At 37.4% G+C, this 21,500-nt stretch overlaps 1 protein-coding gene across 3 annotated transcripts in view; it reads right to left on the bottom strand.

Moving 5' to 3' along the window:
• Positions 1 to 1,369: 1,369 nt before the first annotated feature.
• si:dkey-32e23.4 (dynamin-1-like protein) overlaps positions 1,370 to 21,500 on the bottom strand; it is a 32,896-nt gene continuing 12,765 nt past the window's right edge. For 2 of the 3 annotated variants that reach the window (XM_056246865.1, XM_056246864.1), the window contains 8 exons: positions 17,855 to 18,193; positions 15,297 to 15,417; positions 13,409 to 13,564; positions 11,500 to 11,589; positions 4,691 to 4,984; positions 4,483 to 4,592; positions 4,241 to 4,400; positions 1,370 to 1,809 (listed from right to left, as the gene is read on the bottom strand). In XM_056246865.1, the coding sequence (XP_056102840.1) occupies positions 1,753 to 1,809; positions 4,241 to 4,400; positions 4,483 to 4,592; positions 4,691 to 4,984; positions 11,500 to 11,589; positions 13,409 to 13,564; positions 15,297 to 15,417; positions 17,855 to 18,193 (1,327 nt within the window). In that variant the 3' untranslated portion in view covers positions 1,370 to 1,752. The remainder of the gene's footprint in view (positions 1,810 to 4,240; positions 4,401 to 4,482; positions 4,593 to 4,690; positions 4,985 to 11,499; positions 11,590 to 13,408; positions 13,565 to 15,296; positions 15,418 to 17,854; positions 18,194 to 21,500) is intronic. The other variant, XM_056246866.1, reaches the window with a different exon arrangement.

The raw sequence follows: 21,500 nt of genomic DNA on the forward strand, positions 1-21,500 counted from the left end.
ACGGTTGATTGGTTGGTAGAGGAGCGCCATGTTTACACTGCGTCCCAACACAAGAAATCAATGCAAAATTATGCGACATTGCCCCCCAAAATAAACACATAGATTAATATTGGCAATACAACAACTAACAAATTCTCTAAAGCCCCACTGGCAACATTTGTGTTGTGTTTAAATTTTGCACCTTTTTTAATTTGACACTAAACACTCTTTTCATTCTTGGTGTTCAATGCCTCAAACAGCCATTCAGTTGGAATGTTTTCATTACTTTGTTCTTTCTCATTTGACTTTCTTTGACACAGGCGTACAATAAATATTCATACAAGCATAAATATTACATGGCAGTCAAGTCTTCGGCACATCCAAGCGTGGTTTGAAGTGTTTCAGAGCACAACTAAACACAATGGCTCTTTGTTCTATGGCTCATCACAATGCGCTGCCGTTTATTTGCACCATGTCTAGACATCACTCACGGGTTACATCATTCATTATTATAAATGTAACATGATAGATGATTGGGTTTCTTTCATCTATCTCACTCACGTGATCAAATATTATATTTGCTGTAAAATAACTAGGGCTGTGCAACTATTAATCGCATCCGAAATAAAAGTTTGTGTTTACATAATATATGTGTGTGTAATTATTTTGTATACATAAATACACACATATGCATGTTTACATTTAAGAAATATTTGCATGTATATACTGTTTATATATAACACATTTGTTTTAAATATATACATGCATGTGTGTATATTATACACAGTACACACATATATTATGCAAACACAAACTTTTATTTTGGATGCGATTAATAGTTGCACAGCCCTAAAAATGACATAACTTAGGTTCTTATGTAGAGTAGTGTACAACCGTACAAGCATGCATGAGTTCGACCGAATCTAATAAAGGGGCGGGTCTAGATTTACTGTAAAGCTGGACACCACTTAAATAACATCATATTTACAGCATATTAATCGAGTAGTTGACTCAAAAAAATATCTGTTATTAATTACTCTCACACAGTCGTGTCATTCCACATCCACATTCAGTGAATAATGGCTTAAATTTCAGTCTGTCCCTTACACAAAACTATTGAATGTCACAGATGGACTAGTTTTATGATGATTTATGGTGCCTTTATGATGCTTTTAGTCCTTTTTGGAGCTTGAATGCACAAAATGTTTTCACTGAATGTAAAAAGCAGCGTGGACATTCTTCAAAACATCTCCAAATAGCAGATACAGTAGAACGTCACACAGGTTTTGAATAACATGGTGAGTAAATTATGAAAATAATTTGAATTTCCAACTTTTTTTCATTGGTCATGTGAGTTTATGAGAGCTCGATTTGGTGTTAAGACTGGTCTTGGGACGTCCTTAGTACCATGTGAGACATTACTCAATTCGGATAATATTAAAAGAAAGAGGAATTGTCATAATCTCGAAAAACCTTTAAGAAACAATGTTGAAGAAGATGACATGGACTTGATATGTTGACTATATCTGAGCTACCGAGTACACACACACACGCACGCACACGCACACGCACACACACACAGAGTTATGTAATCAGTGCATATACAGTAGAAATAAAGAGCATTTGGAAAAACTGTACAGATTTTGTTGAATGTTCATGCTGGCAGAGGCATTGAATTTCTTCAGATATTTGAACTATGTCATTCACTCACACATACCGCACACACAAACATGTAAACACTTTCCTGGACAGAATGTTCAAGAGAACGTTTGGCTACCAAAGATGAGTCTCGCGGATCTCTGAGATGATGTTACTGGCTTTCTTGAGGGCCTAAAAGAGGAGGAGTCAGAAAGAGCAGCGTTGGTAACACAAAGGACACTGCATAAAAAAACATCTCGTCAATGTTGGGCTGAAACCTCGTATCTTCTCCATATTTTGTCTTTTTTTTTCATAAATCATTACTATTGGTCACCCTTTACGTCTGTCTATGGCTTTTGCAAAGATTTAACCATTGAAATGTTTTAAAAAGAGCTTTTGACTAAACCTCTTAATTCCACTGGATCCTCGAACTGTCGATAAAACCTCATATCTCCGCCCCGCCTTTATTGAGCATGAAGTGCCACACGCATTTTGGACCGTCTCTGCTTGTTTGCAATGCAAGCATAAATTAAAAAAAAAACTGTTTGTTTGAATAAGTCGTTTTCTTTGCTCAAGACACAACATGTCTATAAAGGCTAAAGTTTCATGTATTTGAGAAGCAGAGAAGAGTGTCTTATTCTAGTATTTGTCATCAAGTTATAGTCAGTAAACAGTCTTAAATAGCCTGTGCAACACTTCATCTTTTACAACATGAGATTTTGGCCGAAGGATAGGAAAAGGATAGAGGACTTCTAATATGTTAGCAAACTCAAAAGCACTTGTGAACTGATGGTCATATTCCCTATATTCACTGTAAAGCCAAGCTTCTAGGCTTTTACACACCAGGATTATTAGGAACACCTGTTCAATTTCTCATTAATGCAATTATCTAATCAACCAATCACATGGCAGTTGCTTCAATGCATTTAGGGGTGTGGTCCTGGTCAAGACAATCTCCTGAACTCCAAACTGAATGTCAGAATGGGAAAGAAAGGTGATTTAAGCAATTTTGAGCGTGGCATGGTTGTTGGTGCCAGACGGGCCGGTCTGAGTATTTCACAATCTGCTCAGTTACTGGGATTTTCACGCACAACCATTTCTAGGGTTTACAAAGAATGGTGTGAAAAGGGAAAAACATCCAGTATGCGGCAGTCCTGTGGGCGAAAATGCCTTGTTGATGCTAGAGGTCAGAGGAGAATGGGCCGACTGATTCAAGCTGATAGAAGACCAACTTTGACTGAAATAAATACTCGTTACAACCGAGGTATGCAGCAAAGCATTTGTGAAGCCACAACACGCACAACCTTGAGGCGGATGGGACCCCACCGGGTACCACTCATCTCCACTACAAATAGGAAAAAGAGGCTACAATTTCCAAGCGCTCACCAAAATTGGACAGTTGAAGACTGTAAAAATGTTGCCTGGTCTGATGAGTCTCGATTTCTATTGAGACATTCAGATGGTAGAGTCAGAATTTGGCATAAACAGAATGAGAACATGGATCCATCATGCCTTGTTACCACTGTGCAGGCTGGTGGTGGTGGTGTAATGGTGTGGGGGATGTTTTCTTGGCACACTTTAGGCCCCTTAGTGCCAATTGGGCATTGTTTAAATGCCACGGCCTACCTGAGCATTGTTTCTGACCATGTCCATCCCTTTATGGCCACTATGTACCCATCCTCTGATGGCTACTTCCAGCAGGATAATGCACCATGTCACAAAGCTCGAATCATTTCAAATTGGTTTCTTGAACATGACAATGAGTTCACTGTACTAAAATGGCCCCCACAGTCACCAGATCTCAACCAAATAGAGCATATTTGGGATGTGGTGGAACGGGAGCTTCGTGCCCTGGATGTGCATCCCACAAATCTCCATCAACTGCAAGATGCTATCCTATCAATATGGGCCAACATTTCTAAAGAATGCTTTCAGCACCTTGTTGAATCAATGCCACGTAGAATTAAGGCAGTTCTGAAGGCGAAAGGGGGTCAAACACAGTATTAGTATGGTGTTCCTAATAATCCTTTAGGTGAGTGTATATATATATATATACACACACATAAACAGGTGAAACTCGAAAAAATTGTATATTGTGTAAAAGTTAATTTATTTCAGTAATTCAACTTAAAAGGTGAAACTAATATATTATATAGACTCATTACATGCAAAGTGAGATAATCATCAAAATTATAACAAATAAAGGCTTGAAATATCTCACTTTGCATGTAATGAGTCTATATAATATATTATATACTATAACCATATTGCATCTGATTAATAACTCATTAAAAAGTGCAAACATTTCAATGTTTTGAATGTTACCGTGTTATTACCATGTTATTACTACATTTTTATTAATAAAAAAAAAGAAAAATTCTTTGAAATGTCAAATTATACAAAAACATATCATCTGAGAATTACCAGTATTAACTGAAAACAAAAATCCTTTGCATTTATACTTGTGACTGCTCAAAAACGAAATATCTTTTGTTCGTCTTGGCCCATTTGCAAAATGTGGTTCCTGTAATAAAACCTAGTATGTATTTTTCAGATGTTTTCATTATCTCTTCACACCTGCTTCATGAGGCGTATATGTACGCCGCACGCACACAACACGTACCTCCAGCATCTGTGCAACCTCTGTGCGCTGCTGAGCGGTTTCCTGAGACTCGATGAGCAGTTCCTGTAGAAGACGCTGTTTGTAGAGCTGACCGACCAGCTCACTCTGCAAATTCTCTTTCACGAAATTCACCAGGAAATGCATCACCGTCTTTGGCACACTGCAGAAAAAAAAGAAAAAAAAAAGAGATCAGATGCTCCTGGTCACTCAGTAGTTTGTCTCCCACACACACAGGTGCTGACCTGTCCTGGATGCTCTTGCGCACGATCAGGAAGTAGCACTTGATGAGCCGTTGGATGACCTCGCAGTCCCTCTGCTCTCGTGTGCTTAGTTTGCGGGATATTGGCACGGCCTACAGAAAAATATCCAAAAGTTGTTGTTCTTTCCTGGTTTTTCTTCAAATGTGCAGGTACAGTTGGCTTCTGTACTTTTGAGATAGCAAAGCCATACCGTGTCCAACAGGTTGACGGCTTTGGTGGGGCTTCCAAACCCAGGCAAGGGGCCTTTCTCCTCCGACGGCATCTTCTCATTCTTCCATCGCTTCCCTCCATCCCCTGCCTCCGCCTGCGAAAGAGACGATAAAACAAAGACTAATCCTGTGTGGATTTGAAGAGAGAGAGAGAGAGAGAGAGAGAGTTTTAGTACCTGCTGGCTGTTGACAGATGCAGACACTTGGGCAGCGTCTGTGAAATCAGGATGTTTGGTGTTTATATAGGCCAACTCGATTGCAACTAGATTATGAACCTGAGAGGAAGTAAACACATTCCATGAGTTAAACATGGAGCATTTTCAGAATCAGCCAAAACTTGTGCTCTGAATGTGACATGCGCTAAGGATTTTTGATTTATGATATACGGTGTTTGGGCAATGAGAATGAAACACTGGCCAATATAGTGTTGGAGGTTTCACAATCTTCACTTATTTTACATTCCTTCAGTAAGAGCAGAGTGTGAAGGATGATTAGCAGAGCAATAGCACAGCTGTACATAAAATATTGCAATCCACATGACATAATAGGAGACCTATCAAAATTCAAAAGAGGGCAAATTGTTGTTGCGCGTCTCGCTGGCTCATCTGTGACCAGGACAGCAATTCTTTGAGGTGTATTGAGAGCTGTGGTAATGTCGGTATACCACCATGTAGGATGAACCACTGTCAATGCAAGAGGAAGCTGTCTGAAAGGGATGTCCAGGTACTAACCCGGATTGTATCCAAAAATCATAAAACCACAGCTGACTAAGTCACTGCAGAATTAAACCTCGACTCTCCACCAAAACTGTTAGTCAAGAGATCCACAGAGTCAGTATTGATGGTCGGGCTGAGATAGCCAAACCTTTAGTCACTCGTGCCAATGCCAAATGTTTGTTTCATTGGGTCCAACAGAGCAAATCTTGGACTGTGGACAATGTAAAACATAAATTGTTCTCTAATGAGTCCACCTTCACTGTCTTTCTCACATCCGTGGGAGTTACAGTGTGGAGAAGACCCAAAGAGGCTTCAATAATTTTAATAAATACTTTAAATATTTTAACTAAAATAATTGTAATCATTTATTTTAATTTAGTAAAACTTAATAATTTTACTTAAAGCTGCAGTCCGTAACATTTTTGGGTTAAAAATGATCCAAAATACAGGTCCTTCTCAAAAAATTAGCATATTGTGATAAAGTTAATTATTTTCCATAATGTAATGATAAAAATTAAACTTTCATATATTTTAGATTCATTGCACACCAACTGAAATATTTCAGGTCTTTTATTGTTTTAATACTGATGATTTTGGCATACAGCTCATGAAAACCCAAAATTCTTGTCTCAAAAAATTAGCATATCATGAAAAAGGTCTCTAAACAAGCTATTAACCTAATCATCTGAATCAACTAATTAACTCTAAACACCTGCAAAAGATTCCTGAGGCTTTTAAAAACTCCCAGCGTGTTTCATTACTCAAAACCGCAATCATGGGTAAGACTGCCGACCTGACTGCTGTCCAGAAGGCCATCATTGACACCCTCAAGCAAGAGGGTAAGACAGAAAGAAATTTCTGAACAAATAGGCTGTTCCCAGAGTGCTGTATCAAGGCACCTCAGTGGGAAGTCTGTGGGAAGGAAAAAGTGTGGCAAAAAAACGCTGCACAACGAGAAGAGGTGACCGGACCCTGAGGAAGATTGTGGAGAAGGACCGATTCCAGACCTTGGGGGACCTGCGGAAGCAGTGGACTGAGTCTGGAGTAGAAACATCCAGAGCCACCGTGCACAGGCGTGTGCAGGAAATGGGCTACAGGTGCCGCATTCCCCAGGTCAAGCCACTTTTGAACCAGAAACAGCGGCAGAAGCGCCTGACCTGGGCTACAGAGAAGCAGCACTGGACTGTTGCTCAGTTTTGCATGTCATTCGGAAATCAAGGTGCCAGAGTCTGGAGGAAGACTGGGGAGAAGGAAATGCCAAAATGCCTGAAGTCCAGTGTCAAGTACCCACAGTCAGTGATGGTCTGGGGTGCCATGTCAGCTGCTGGTGTTGTATGGCGTTATATATGTGCCTCATTCCTGAGCGAGTAATTGTACGTTTTGAGCACAGAGAACTATATTTTGCAAGCACATTGCATTATATTTTGAACAGAAATTAACAATCGCAAAAAAAAAATTCGTTTGAGCAAAGAAAAAACGATTCCGTGCTCAATAAATGTATTTGCTATTATCCATATTAACGTGCAATAATAACCCCTCTCACGCAGTTTACTCAGGTGCTCTCTCACAAACTTATTCTCTGCGCTCCTGTCAAGTTCCTCTCTCTCTCTCTCAACCTCTTAATTCTGTGCGCGCTCAACTCTTGACACACGCGCGCTCAACTCTTGATACACACGCGCGCTCAACTCTTGACACACGCGCGCTCAACTCTTGACACACGCGCGCTCAACTCTTGACACACGCGCGCTCAACTCTTGATACACGCGCGCTCAACTCTTGACACACACGCGCTCAACTCTTGATACACACGCGCGCTCAACTCTTGACACACGCGCGCTCAACTCCTGACACACGCGCGCTCAACTCTTGATACACACGCGCGCTCAACTTGCAACAGCGTTACAAGTGTGCCACAAAATCAACCAATCGGAAAATTAAAGGTCAATTGTGATTGGCTGTGGGTCTCCAATCACCACTCAGCACAAAGAAGAACAAAAAAAATGTATGGACAGATGTCTTCTCTAGTATGGAATGCCAAAGCTGACTTAATTAAAAATAAATAAATACATAAATAAATAAATATTCGAAGAAATGCAAAAAAGCAAAAATACATAAATAAATATACAAAGAAATGTAAAAAATTTTTTTTTTTTAAATGAGTATTTATACTTTTATTTCCTCATTTATGTATAATTGTATTTTTTTCACACATTTTTTATTTTTTATTTATACATTTATTTATTTATACATTTATTTATTTACACATTTATTTATTTATACATTTATATATTTTATTGTATTATATAATTGATTTCCAGGGACGTTCAGCATCATATACTGCATGTCAAGTTCTTAATATTAATCGATAAACTACCCAGTTATTATAATAATAAGGCACTATGGCTGTTATCAGTAAAATAAAATTAACAAAAGTCATTAAGTCATTAAAAGTCAAAATCTTAATACAGAGGAGAATGTTTTTACACTGCAATTACAATTGCATAAAAGTCGTTATGAGATTAATGTTAAAAATAAAACATTTGAATATAGAAATATGAAATGATGGAATCAATTAAATTGTATGTTTAAATATGAAACTAAAACAGCCAGTAGGTGGCGTTAAGTCACTGTCTTAAACGAGTGAGTCATATCATTAATTCAGACCGATTCATTCAAATACTGAACTTCAGGGAAAAACACCACGTTTTATGTTCAACTGTACAGCTCAGGTATCAAAATTATGGCGGGGCGACGTGGCACCAACATTAATAAAAAATGTCAGCATTTAAAAATGCTGTAAAAAAGCCCATGTATGAGATAATTTTATTATAATTTTTTCCCCGAACTGAATGAATCAGTATTTGAATGAATCAGTCTGAATTAATGATATGACTCACTCGTTTAAGACAGTGACTTAACGCCACCTACTGGCTGTTTTAGTTTCATATTTAAACGTACAATTTAATTGATTCCATCATTTCATATTTCTATATTCAAATGTTTTATTTTTAACATTAATCTCATAACGACTTTTATGCAATTGTAATTGCAGTGTAAAAACATTCTCCTCTGTATTAAGATTTTGACTTTTAATAAGGCCTTATTATTATAATAACTGAGTAGTTTATCGATTAATATTAAGAACTGGACATGCAGTATATGATGCTGATCGCCCCTGGAAATCAATTTATATAATACAATACAATATATAAATGTATAAATAAATAAATGTGGAAATAAATAAAAGTGGAAATAAATAAATGTATAAATAAAAAATAAAAAATGTGTGAAAAAAATACAATTATACATAAATAGGGAAATAAAAGTATAAATACTCATTTATTTGTATTTTTTTTTACATTTCTTTGTATATTTATTTATGTATTTTTGCTTTTTTGCATTTCTTCGTATATTTATTTATTTATGTATTTATTTATTTTTAATTAAGTCAGCTTTGGCATTCCATACTAGAGAAGACATCTGTCCATACATTTTTTTTCTTCTTCTTTGTGCTGCGTGGTGATTGGAGACCCACAGCCAATCACAATTGACCTTTAATTTTCCGATTGGTTGATTTTGTGGCACACTTGTAACGCTGTTGCAAGTTGAGCGCGCGTGTCTATCAAGAGTTGAGCGCGCGTGTGTCAAGAGTTGAGCGCGCGTGTGTATCAAGAGTTGAGCGCGCGTGTGTCAAGAGTTGAGCGCGCGTGTGTCAAGAGTTGAGCGCGCGTGTGTCAAGAGTTGAGCGCGCGTGTGTATCAAGAGTTGAGCGCGCGTGTGTCAAGAGTTGAGCGCGCACAGAATTAAGAGGTTGAGAGAGAGAGAGAGGAACTTGACAGGAGCGCAGAGAATAAGTTTGTGAGAGAGCACCTGAGTAAACTGCGTGAGAGGGGTTATTATTGCACGTTAATATGGATAATAGCAAATACATTTATTGAGCACGGAATCGTTTTTTCTTTGCTCAAACGATTTTTTTTTTGCGATTGTTAATTTCTGTTCAAAATATAATGAAATGTGCTTGCAAAATATAGTTCTCTGTGCTCAAAACTTACAATTACTCGCTCAGGAATGAGGCACATATATAACGCCATAGTGTTGGTGCACTGTGTTTTATCAAGGGCAGGGTCAATGCAGCTAGCTATCAGGAGATTTTGGAGCACTTCATGCTTCCATCTGCTGAAAAGCTTTATGGAGATGAAGATTTCATTTTTCAGCACGACCTGGCACCTGCTCACAGTGCCAAAACCACTGGTAAATGGTTTACTGACCATGGTATTACTGTGCTCAATTGGCCTGCCAACTCTCCTGACCTGAACCCCATAGAGAATCTGTGGGATATTGTGAAGAGAAAGTTGAGAGACGCAAGACCCAACACTCTGGATGAGCTTAAGGCCGCTATCGAAGCATCCTGGGCCTCCATAACACCTCAGCAGTGCCACAGGCTGATTGCCTCCATGCCACGCCACATTGAAGCAGTCATTTCTGCAAAAGGATTCCCGACCAAGTATTGACTATTGAGTGCATAACTGTACATAATTATTTGAAGGTTGACTTTTTTTTTTGTATTAAAAACACTTCTTTTATTGGTCGGATGAAATATGCTAATTTTTTGAGACAGGAATTTTGGGTTTTCATGAGCTGTATGCCAAAATCATCAGTATTAAAACAATAAAAGACCTGAAATATTTCAGTTGGTGTGCAATGAATCTAAAATATATGAAAGTTTAATTTTTATCATTACATTATGGAAAATAATTAACTTTATCACAATATGCTAATTTTTTGAGAAGGATCTGTAATTGTTTCAGCAAATACATAACCAGTGTTCAACACTATCTGCTTGCCTTAGCTCGATTCAAACCGGTAAGCTTGTAATAATGTTTTTAATTCCAGTGGTACTGGTGGATTTCCGCGGGAGATTCGAGCATGTCTTTGCGTCATTACGTCACATCTGTACACATAAAGAAGGAGTCTCGGCTATAGGCTATATTGAGTCATTACGTCACATCTGTACACATAAAGAAGGAGTCTCGGCTAGTCGGCTATATTGAGTCATTACGTCACATCTGTACACATAAAGAAGAGTCTCGGCTAGTCGGCTATATTGAGTCATTACGTCACATCTGTACACATTAAGAAGGAGTCTCGGCTAGTAGGCTATATTGCGTGTGAGTATGTTGGAGGTGGAGATTTATAGCCTTTTCTCACAGCACTTGATATAATTAAACTTTTCAATTTAATTGCGGATCCAGAAAGGTTCAGACGACAATCACCAGTGACAACAGATTCACCCGCTGTAAAATGCAAAAGACTTCGTTCGGACTTCGGAGTGGATACAGAAAGAAGAGACTGCAACCGGACCCATGCGAAAACAAGGATACTTATCAGGGCATTAAATGTAGTCACGCAATGCTGATGTTGTTAACATTAACAATTTGAGAACAAAGTATAATTTGCACGGTTTGATAATGATAAGCGATCGTTAGATTTAATCAGCGCGATTTACTGCAATGCTTTTTCTCCCTTAGTTGGTCAGAACAATAGTGGATGTTACTTACGACATTTTCCGGTGAAAATGATTATGTTGGTCATACTTCCAAAAAGTAGAATCTGTGATTGCGAATGCCAGTATCCACACCGGTGCGGCGACTGACAGCTGCACATTCTCCTCAAAACATTGGATTCATCCGCGCTGTGCCGTGTCGAGGCACAACTCACGTAAAGTTGATAATTACGCTAATAACTGCAATTGCAGATTTCGAACAGAGATGGCGACAACGAGGAAAAACTATGGACTGCAGCTTTAACGTTTGCCTAACAACATCCTTTAGTCAAGTCTGTATTCAAAATACAGCATGGCCTTGAGTACATTATTGCTTACATATATTCAATACTAACGGATGCCAATATACTAACTGCATGAAACACATTTGGTACTGTATTGTTTCTGCTGTTTTATAAAAGCTTTTCATCATGTCCAAGTACATGCCTTAATCGTGATCAGGTTACTGTAATACAAGTCTTCGAGGATAGTATAAAGTAGTGTAGGTGCAGCCACAGGCATATGTTCCTACCATCTCATTGGTAATGGGCAGACGTTTCCTGAGTAAGCTGGTAACCACCTCCACTATTGAATCATGTAGTTTGGGAAACCGCAAAAGCTCCTTCGGACATACACAAACACACATACAGTACATACGGCAGGTTAGTTGTCAATTATTTAAAACATTTGAACACTTCCTATGTGAAAGAGTAAAGTATAATATTCTCCCAACACCTTTCCAAATATTATGAGCATCAAATCTGTTCCCTTCAGCACACGTTATGACATTAGATTTTTGTATATAATAGAGGAAAGCGAAAAGAATGTTTAATGTAAAACAAATGTACACAGTGAAGGCAGCAGGACAGAGAAGATAAGAGCAGAATGAGGAGAGAATCCTAATGCCGGCTGTCCTGAGCCTCTGTGTGTCAATCTGTGAAGACTGTGACTTTCACTCTCCTCTTCACATTTCATTTTGTAGAAATTCTGAGCTATAAAGGCTTGTCAGGGAAAACAGAAATTTCTTAATTGTTTGAAATAAGAGTTTGACGTACAGCACTATGCAGACACATTCTAACATTCAGGCCGCATCGCTTCCTCCACTGGTCACTCAGAACATTTATGGAAATTGAGCCACAGAATGAATCATCACGGTATAGATGGCACAACAACATTAGCATCTAACTAGGCTGGGGTGCATTTCCCGCACAATGACGTAACTCACTGCTTGTCCACCATAGTACGATGCATCATTGTAGAAAATTAACTAGTTAGTCACGACTGTTTCCTTTGTGGCTTTTGGGAAACGCAAAAACGATGGATGGATGGATGGATGGATGGATGGACGGATGGATGGGAGAAATACTTTTAGGGCTTGACAGTTTATGAAAATTTTGGGTGTTCATACCTGGGTTTACTCTTTATAAGAACCAACTCAAACCAAGTGAACCGTAAAGTTTTAAAAAATATCTTTCTCTGAGTTTTCATAGGCCATAATCAATTTGTTTTTGAGCAATTCAATATGACTATAAAATAATAATTATGATTTTGTGATTATGAAAATGGCTCTAGTAAACGCTAGATCACTAGCCCTATAGGACTGTTGTTAATGACGTGCTATTGTACAAACAGCAAATTGTTTAACTATGTTGGTAATGTCAAAATATGCGGTCACATTTGGCTTTTGGGAAACGCACCCCTGCACAATATTGAAGAAAAAAACATTATTCAGGTATGCGATTTGTCTGTGATTTAAGGTTTACTCTTTATAAAACCAACTCAAACCATAAAGTGAACCGTAAAGTTTTAAAAAAATCTCTCTTTCATAGGCCATAATCAATTTGTTTTTGAGCAATTCAATATGACTAAAATAATAATTATTATGATTTTGTGATTATTAAATATATTAAACAAAATAGGAAATATATTGTCATAAATAATGCTATTGTACTGTTAAATAGACTAATACAATTAATTTATTTCACTGTAAAATTACAATACTAACATGTACGTCTTAATATCTTCATTTTCAACCGTTATATCATCAAGCATTTATTTTGACGGGTTGCCGACAATAAATAAATGAGTTAGCAGTGTGCATGTGCAGCTCACAGCGTCTCAGAACGGCTTGATTCACAGTAAACCAGCTGTTCTGAGACTCTGAAACACTGTATCATGAACGACACAAGTGTAAATAACACGATTCACTCTGAAAGCACTAGCACATACGTTTACTGAAACCCCAGCCTCCTGCGCAATTTGACAATCGGACTAAGCCATGTTGCGTTTTTCTCCCGATATTTCGCAAAGTCCTACTAACTACCCAATTAATGTATACGTATAAAGCACTGATAGGAGAGTAAAGTTTTAAGATTTTAAGACTGGCTACACTACCTAATATTCCATTTTTCTGCATCAAATATTCAAAAGCAGTGAAGCACCTGTGTGCTGTAGGCCGAGCAGTGCTGGATGATCCTCTGAAGCTCCTCGTGTACGAGCTCCACACAGCGCATGCTGGGCTCCTCCAGTCTCTTGATCTGTTTCTTCACCAGCAGCTCAAAGCTGATCTCAGGAACAAACAGAGCTGGCCGAGGACCCTACATCCATCACAACAACCAAATACATTCAAACCACATTTAGTCTACATCCGTGAAGTGTTTCCACAACGTCTGACCAATGCTTTTCCAGCTATTCTACTAGATAAGGTTTAATTTAATAGTGATTGCACTCACAAAGAACAATTTATATTAGAAGTAATATTTTAGATTTAAGCAAAACAAATATATACACTACCGGTCATAATTTTGAAAGTTTGATTTTTGGAAATGTTTTCTGAAAGAAGTCTCAACAAGGCTGCATTTATTTGATTAAAATTACCATATTTTACTATCTACTATATTTTTTTGTGGAAATCATGATACATTATTTTCATGATTCTTAGGAACCGCATGAATAGAAAATTCAAAACATTACAAGAAATGTCTTTAATGTCACATTTGATCAATTTTATGCATCCTTATCAACAAGTATAATGAATGAATGTATTAATTCATTATTAATTCAATCAATATAAATTGTTTTACTCTTACTTACCCCAAACTTCTAAATGCTAGTGTATCACACTTTTTTTGAAAAAAATATTAAGCAGCAAAAACTGTTTTGAACATTGATAACACGGCCTAAAATAACACTTGCCAAGCGCCAAATGCGTGTAAAAATCCGCGTTGGCGAGTATATTAAACAGTTTCTATCACCAATTGGCCGGTAACATTTTTATGAATTCTAACAATGCAATGTTGTGAGAATAATATTAATGTGAACAAACGAGAATGACACTCGGGACAGTTGACGCGCCAATTCGTCAATTCAAATATTCAAGCGCAAGAAGAAGCAAAAGGGAACTCAATTCGTTACTCGTTACCGAAGCGTGAGCCCAGAAATTCGTCTCAGACAGCACGTGCATACTGAATTGAGCCCTCTTTCACGTACTAAGCTTGAACAGACACATTCAAACAAAGTTATGTCAAAAGCCCGTCTAGGGAAGTATTCATTTATATCTTAAGTGAACTTAAACAGTTGAGAAAGAAAACACATGTGCATCAGTATATTGGATCCGTGCATTAGCTCTTAAAGTGACAGCAGCCTAATATTCCTGCTGCTGTGTTTTTAATGTTAATCAAACAACAAAAAGATTTTTCATGGCTGGTAAAAAATATTTACTGATAATCAGAAATGTAATGATGCTGAAAATTCAGCTTTGCATCACAGAAATAAATTCCATTTTAAAATAAATTTCAAATAGAAAACATTTAATTTAAATTGCAATAATATTTTACAATAATACGGTTTTACTGTATTCTTGATTAAATAAATGCAGTCGAGCATAAGAGACTTCTTTCAAAAAACCCAAACTTTTAAATAGTAGTGAATAACACTATAGATTTTTCAAAGACTTTTCAATTAATTTTAAATATATTATTTATTAAGAAATTATTTTATTCATTTTTAAGATTTATTTAACGTTTGGAGGCTTGGAATTCACACTTTTACAATTCTAGGTTTTCCGTGACTGTGGGAACCTTGAAAAAGCTATCCGAACCAGCATTTATTTGCGGTTCCTAAAACTCTTCATGTCAATGACATGAATATGACGCTTTAAACCATAACATTGTGTCTGTTTGAAAAATAACTGTCCTCATTTGGGCAATTCGGTTTGGTGACGCTCATAGTGTAGAAATTACACACTTTATTTTTAAGAAAGTGAGCAAAGTACTGTATATGCTTATCTATTTACACACACATGCATGCATAAACATGTAAATATTATACCGTGGCGTTTCGAATAGCTGTGAGAATATCTAGCTCAGTGAGTCCTCCCAGTGGGTCAATTGACTGCAGGGTTCTTCCAAATGTCTCGTGGAATATATAACAGATCCGAGCTCCTCCACACCTACAATGAACAAATGCTCACACAGTCAGTCAAGTCAATCCATGAAAATGTAAAATCATGCAGCACTTTTGGACATCACAGCCTTGTTGGCACATTCACACAGGCCTGGAGTCATACAGAAAACATCAATACGAGGCACTTAATTAATCGATAGCTGGTGTGGACTTAGCCAGATATGAGAGATGAACAGCATTTCATCCAACAGTGAACAGGGTGTAAATAAGGAGTTGGGCAGACTTGAGGATTATCTGCCTGTCAAATTCAGCCAAGCAGACAAAGTAAACATGGTGTGCTTGATATCTGTCATGAGTTTCAGTGCGAAAATGACAGACTGAGACGTTGCTGAAGTCACCGAAAGAAGGATTCAGCAGGAATGTAGCCCTGGTAATGACAATATGTCAAACTTGATAACTTGGTGCAAGATGGCAGCCTGTAGTAAGTGGCTCCACAGATCACAGTTAGGATTTTTGTGCTAAAAAAAAAGGCAAGAGCTTTCTCAGATCACAAGCTCAAACCTAATTGGCTGGCTTTGTGCAATTTCTTTGTGTCTACCGTTGTATTGAAGTTACAAATAAATGGCCAATGCTTACTTTTAATTGGGGCTTTAAAAAACAGGCCTTTTCAAATTCAGACCAAAAACGACACGATTGTAAACAAAGCACAGAAAGAAGGAAACATTAACATATATCCTGCTGGATCTGTCTGCTGCCTTTGACACAGTTAACCACCAGATCCTCCTGTCAATCCTAGAGATGAAGGGCATCTCGGGAACCGAACTCCAATGGTTCAAGTCTAACCTCTCAGGTATGTCCTTTAGGGTGTCGTGGAGGGGTGTGGTGTCTAAGACCCAACATCTAGCTACTGGGGTGCCTCAGGGCTCAGTGCTTGGACCACTTCTCTTCTCCATCTACATGACATCACTAGGATCTGTGATTCAGAAACATGGCTTTTCCTATCACTGCTACACTGATGACACACAACTCTACCTCTCATTCCAGCCTGACGATCCCACGAACCTGCTCGTATCTCAGCCTGCCTGACAGACATTTCTGGCTGGATGAAGGACCACCACCTTCAACTAAACCTTGCGAAGACAGAGCTACTTGTGGTCCCAGCCAACCCAACACTTCGTCCCAACTTCTCCATTCAGCTAGGCTCATCATCCATAACTCCATCAAGGTCAGCCAGGAATCTTGGGGTTGTAATTGATGATTAATTGAACTTCACAGACCACATTGCTAGAACTGCCCGGTCGTGTAGATTTGCCTTGCACAACATTAAGAGGATAAGGCCCTTCCTAACAGAGCATGCTAAACAACTCCTTGTTCAAGCGCTTGTTCTATCCAGACTAGACTGTTGTAATGCTCTCCTGGCTGGTCTTCCAGCTTGCTCTGTCGAACCTCTGCAACTGATCCAGAATGCTGCAGCCAGAGTGGTCTTTAATGAGCCAAAGAGAGCACACGTCACTCCGCTCCTCACAAAAGTCCACTGGTTGCCAGTTGCCGCTCGCATTAAATTCAAGTCACTGACGTTTGCCTACAGAACAACCACTGGCACTGCTCCCTTTTACCTAAACTCATTACTTCAGACTTATGTGCCATCCAGAAACTTGCGCTCTGCAAGCGAATGTCGTCTTGTGGTACCATCTCAAAGAGGCACAAAATCTCTTTCTCGGACATTTACCATGACTGTTCCCTGCTGGTGGAATGATCTGCCTAACTCAACTAAGAAACCACCAAAGCCACTTTCAAGAAACAGCTGAAGACGCATCTTTTTCGGCAGCACTTGATCCAGTAACACTAACACTTTCTCTTCTATTCTATTTTTTTTATTTATAAAAAAATATATATATTATTTACATGGACTGCGTTAGATGAAACAGAGGGGTCATAGCACTTGCATATTGTTGTCCTGCTGTTAATTTCACTGCTTCTATTTTTCTCATTTGGATGTCGCTTTGGATAAAAGCGTCTGTTAAATGAATAAATGTAAATGTAAATATATGGTGGTTGAGGAGATCCCCCCCCCCCCCCCCCCTCCCCTCTATGTAAAGCGCTTTGAGTGCCGAGAAAAGCGCTAGATAAATGTAATGAATTATTATACATGGATGAATCTTTTGCAATAAGGTCTATAACAAGATTTTAGAAAATATATTTTTATTTCATGCTGACTTTAAAACTTGGTTCCCGGTATAGATATACAATGATTCTTTTTTGAAGAACCTATTTCCTACGTTGTTTGGTTTTAGTTTTCTAGGAAATAAATTGAGAGAAGCACTTTGAGAAGAATTTTCACCTTTTTTCCATCCTGGCTGCAAACAATCAATCAATCAATCAATTGAGGGCATATGAATTAAAAAACATTTTTTTTTTGAATTGTCCATTTTGATTACATGGTGACTTTAAATGAACTTGTATGTTCTGGCTCATGTACTCACAATTCAGAGGTCTGGATGTGCCTGGCAGTGCCTTCGATGGTGCTGCAGTAGTCGGTGGCGAACTTGGTGACGATCTGCAGCAAGGTGGCGCTGTGGTCTTCCACAGGCTGCCCGTAGCTGTTGAGTCGGGACTGGTACTGGGAGGCGAGCACGGTGACTCGTGTCTTGAGCTCGGGGAGGCAGTCTCTGATGTGATGCATTAGCAGTCGGCTCAGGGTGCGAGCCAGGTAGCGAGAGCCGCAGCGGGAGGCTAATGACGGGTAATGGCGCTGAAGAAACGCCTGCTCGTCTTTGCTGGAGTCAGTGAGACACTTTTGGGTGTTCAAGTCATGCTGGCTCCTGGTGAAGTAAAAAAAAAAATTATAGGATTGAATAGTGGATCAAAGGCTGCAAAATTTTTAAACAGGAGTAGGAAGGCACCAAGGCGGATCTGAACTCACTCTCAACAACATGCTTTCATCTAGAAGGTTTTAGGCAGAATATACACTATCTGTCAAAAGTTTGGAAACATTGCAATTTTTGGTTACACTTTATTTTAAGGTGACGTAGTTACATTGTACTTACTCAAATAAGTAATATTAATTAACGACATGTACTTACTATAGAGTTATGGTTAGGGTTAGTTATTCATAATTTACTGTTATTACTATAGTAAGTACATTTAGTAGTGAAGTGTAGCGTAACTACGTCACATTAAAATAAAGTGTCTTATGCTCACTAAGGCTGCATTTATTTACTCAAAAATACACAGTAAAAACAGTGATATTGTGAAATATTACAATTAAAAATACATTTCCATTTTTATAAATTGTAAAATGTAATTTATTCATGTGATCAAAGCCGAATTTTCAGCATCATTACTCCAGTCTTCAGTGTCACATGATCCTTCAGAAATCATTCTAATATGATGATCTGCTGCTCAAGAAACATTTCTGATTATTATTAGTGTTGAAAATAGTTTTAGAGGCTTAACATTTTTTTTGTGGAAACAATGATACCATTCAAACATTTGTGCTCAGATTAAAAAAAAAAGAGGGAGAGAGAAAACCTTTTTTTTAAATCAAGGATGCATTAAATTGACAGTTGACATTTATGTTATAAAAGATTTCTAATTCATAAATGCAAATAAATGCTGTTCATTAAACTTTCTATTTGTCAAAGAATCCTGAAAAAAAGTATCACAATTTCCACAAAAATATTAAGCAGCACAACTGTTTTCATCATTGATAATAATAAATGATTTCTGAAGGATCATGTGACACTGAAGACTGGAGTAATGATGCTGAACATTCAGCTTTGATCACAGGGATAAATTACATTTTAAAATATATTCAAATAGAAAACAGTTATTTTAAATTGTAATAATAGTTTGCAATATTACTGTTTTTACTGTATTTTTGATTAAATAAATGCAGCCTTGGGTGAGGATAAGACACATAAGAAACTTTTGACAGGTACTGTATGTTTCAACTGCTGTTTATGACTTCCACAATCCTCTATGTGAGATTCAGCTGTAGGGTGAAAACATAAAAACAACTTCTATTTACTTGGTTGTCTCTACAACTTTTTTGGATTTGTTCTATATCATTAAACATGATGTTTTTTAGGAGGAAAAAAGGAGGAGGAACCTTCTGTTAAAATAAATGACTGTGAAATGATTGACTGGGTAGCACAGCAGCTGCCTTTGGTTTTGTCACAAGTTTCTTATGCTCACCGAGGCTGCATTTATTTTAGAGCTATGGAACATAAATATTTTTTTTTTCATAAATATCATTTTATGCTAATGAGAAAGATTCTGCATTGATGCATAAAACAAAATAATCTTTTTTTATGCAATTAAATAGACCTATTTACATATCAATGTACTGTTTTATTGTAAATAAAGTAGGCTAATCTTATTATACTACTACTTATTATATTATATCTTATTATGTGTAACATTATGTTGGATCCGTGCATTAGGTCTTTATATAACAAACCTGCTTCTGTCAGTGTCATTAGTGTTTTAATCATTCAACAAAAGAAAACAGGGAATTCTTTTGACTGCTCTTGACTGAAGAACTTGCGTAGCTTTAATAATAATCTATTTATTTGCAATTAATACACTTAAGACATTTTTACATTTGATAATAATCATAATTTAATTTTTGTAATATGTATTACTTGAATGCTGTTAAAGGGGTCCTATTATGCCCTTTTACGAAGTCTTGATTTTGTTTTTGGGGTGTACAGTACTAGAATATGTTTCCATGCTTGATTGTTCAAAAACGCATTATTTTTCCCCATATTTTACATTATTACAGCTCCTCTCTCCCCAGTCTGGCCGAACATGCCGATTTAGATGAAGCCCCTCCTTCCGAAATACAAAATGTGCTGTGATTGGTTAGCTGGCCCAGTGTGTTGTGATTGGCAGCGCTTTGTTTCCGGAAAATGTCCAGAGTAAATATTGCGGATGGCATCAATTTCAAACCAATTCAAGCCTGATTCAGACCCTGACAATGTTAACGAACAAGAGGACTTTGAAAGCACGGATTTCACCGGACGTTTCAGAGTGGTATGTTTTTTGTAATTTCCTTATACATTATAGATACAATGTTATCCACCAATTAATCGTGATATTTGTCGGAAAACTAAGGTAATTACAAGCAGTAATCGATCACAAAACCATGTTTAACATTGGTGAACAGACTTACAAAAGCGAGAGCTAACAAAAGCAACAGAAAACAAGCTGTTCCCCATAAAATGTGCAGCGGAGAGATAAACGTTGGGGTTTTAATGTTCAGGAATTAAGTTTTAACCCCTTTAAGGTCAAACAAATGGAATGTTGTGGAAAAAACAGCATCTCTTTGACAGCGATAACACAGCTCTAACAGGCCTCGGCCGCTTTTTTGCCTTTTCCGTGGGCGGGGATTATTTAAATGAGAAACATTGTGATTTCATAAGATCACTAAAAATCGCATTGCAGTCCAAACAAGTCTTTCATTGTAGTTCTTGAAAAGTGGATTCTGATCAATAAAATATCTCTCTTTGGAGTGGACTTTGAGCTTTGTAACCTTGCAGATCTTTTTTATGCTCAAACAGCAACATTACACACTAACTAAAGTTGAAAAAGCATAACAAGGGGTCCTGTTAAATGTTAAATGGATGTAAACTGAAAAAAAAAGCACTGTTCTTTTCATCTGTTTCTTATACTGTATGTGTTCTACTGGTTGTTATTTGCATCTTTGTTCTTCTTTTTAATAACTGTATTGTGATTAGTAATATAGTAATTATTATTAATAAAAGAATTGGAGAAAAAGATGCATCGTGGTGTATCAAGAAACGTTTTATAATCCAAATGTTACCCTCTGAATCTTAATCAAATCAAATTGTAAGGCAAGTGAAAATTCACACCTTTATTTGATTTGATTGAAAATTAGGTCAAAATGAAATTTTATTACATTTTAGTGTATTTTAAAATATGATGTATTCCTCATATTCATTCTAATATGATGATTTGGTGCTCAAGAAATATTATTATCAATGTTATGAAATATTTTTGTGAAAACCGTGACACACTTTTTTCAGGATACTTTGATGAAAGTTCAGAACAGCATTTCTTTGAAATAGAAATGTTTTGTAACATTATACACGTCTTTACTTTCAT

Source organism: Rhinichthys klamathensis, unplaced genomic scaffold, assembly GCF_029890125.1.
Source record: "Rhinichthys klamathensis goyatoka isolate OS25496 unplaced genomic scaffold, OSU_Roscu_1.1 h1tg000040l_1, whole genome shotgun sequence".
NCBI lineage: Eukaryota > Metazoa > Chordata > Actinopteri > Cypriniformes > Leuciscidae > Rhinichthys > Rhinichthys klamathensis.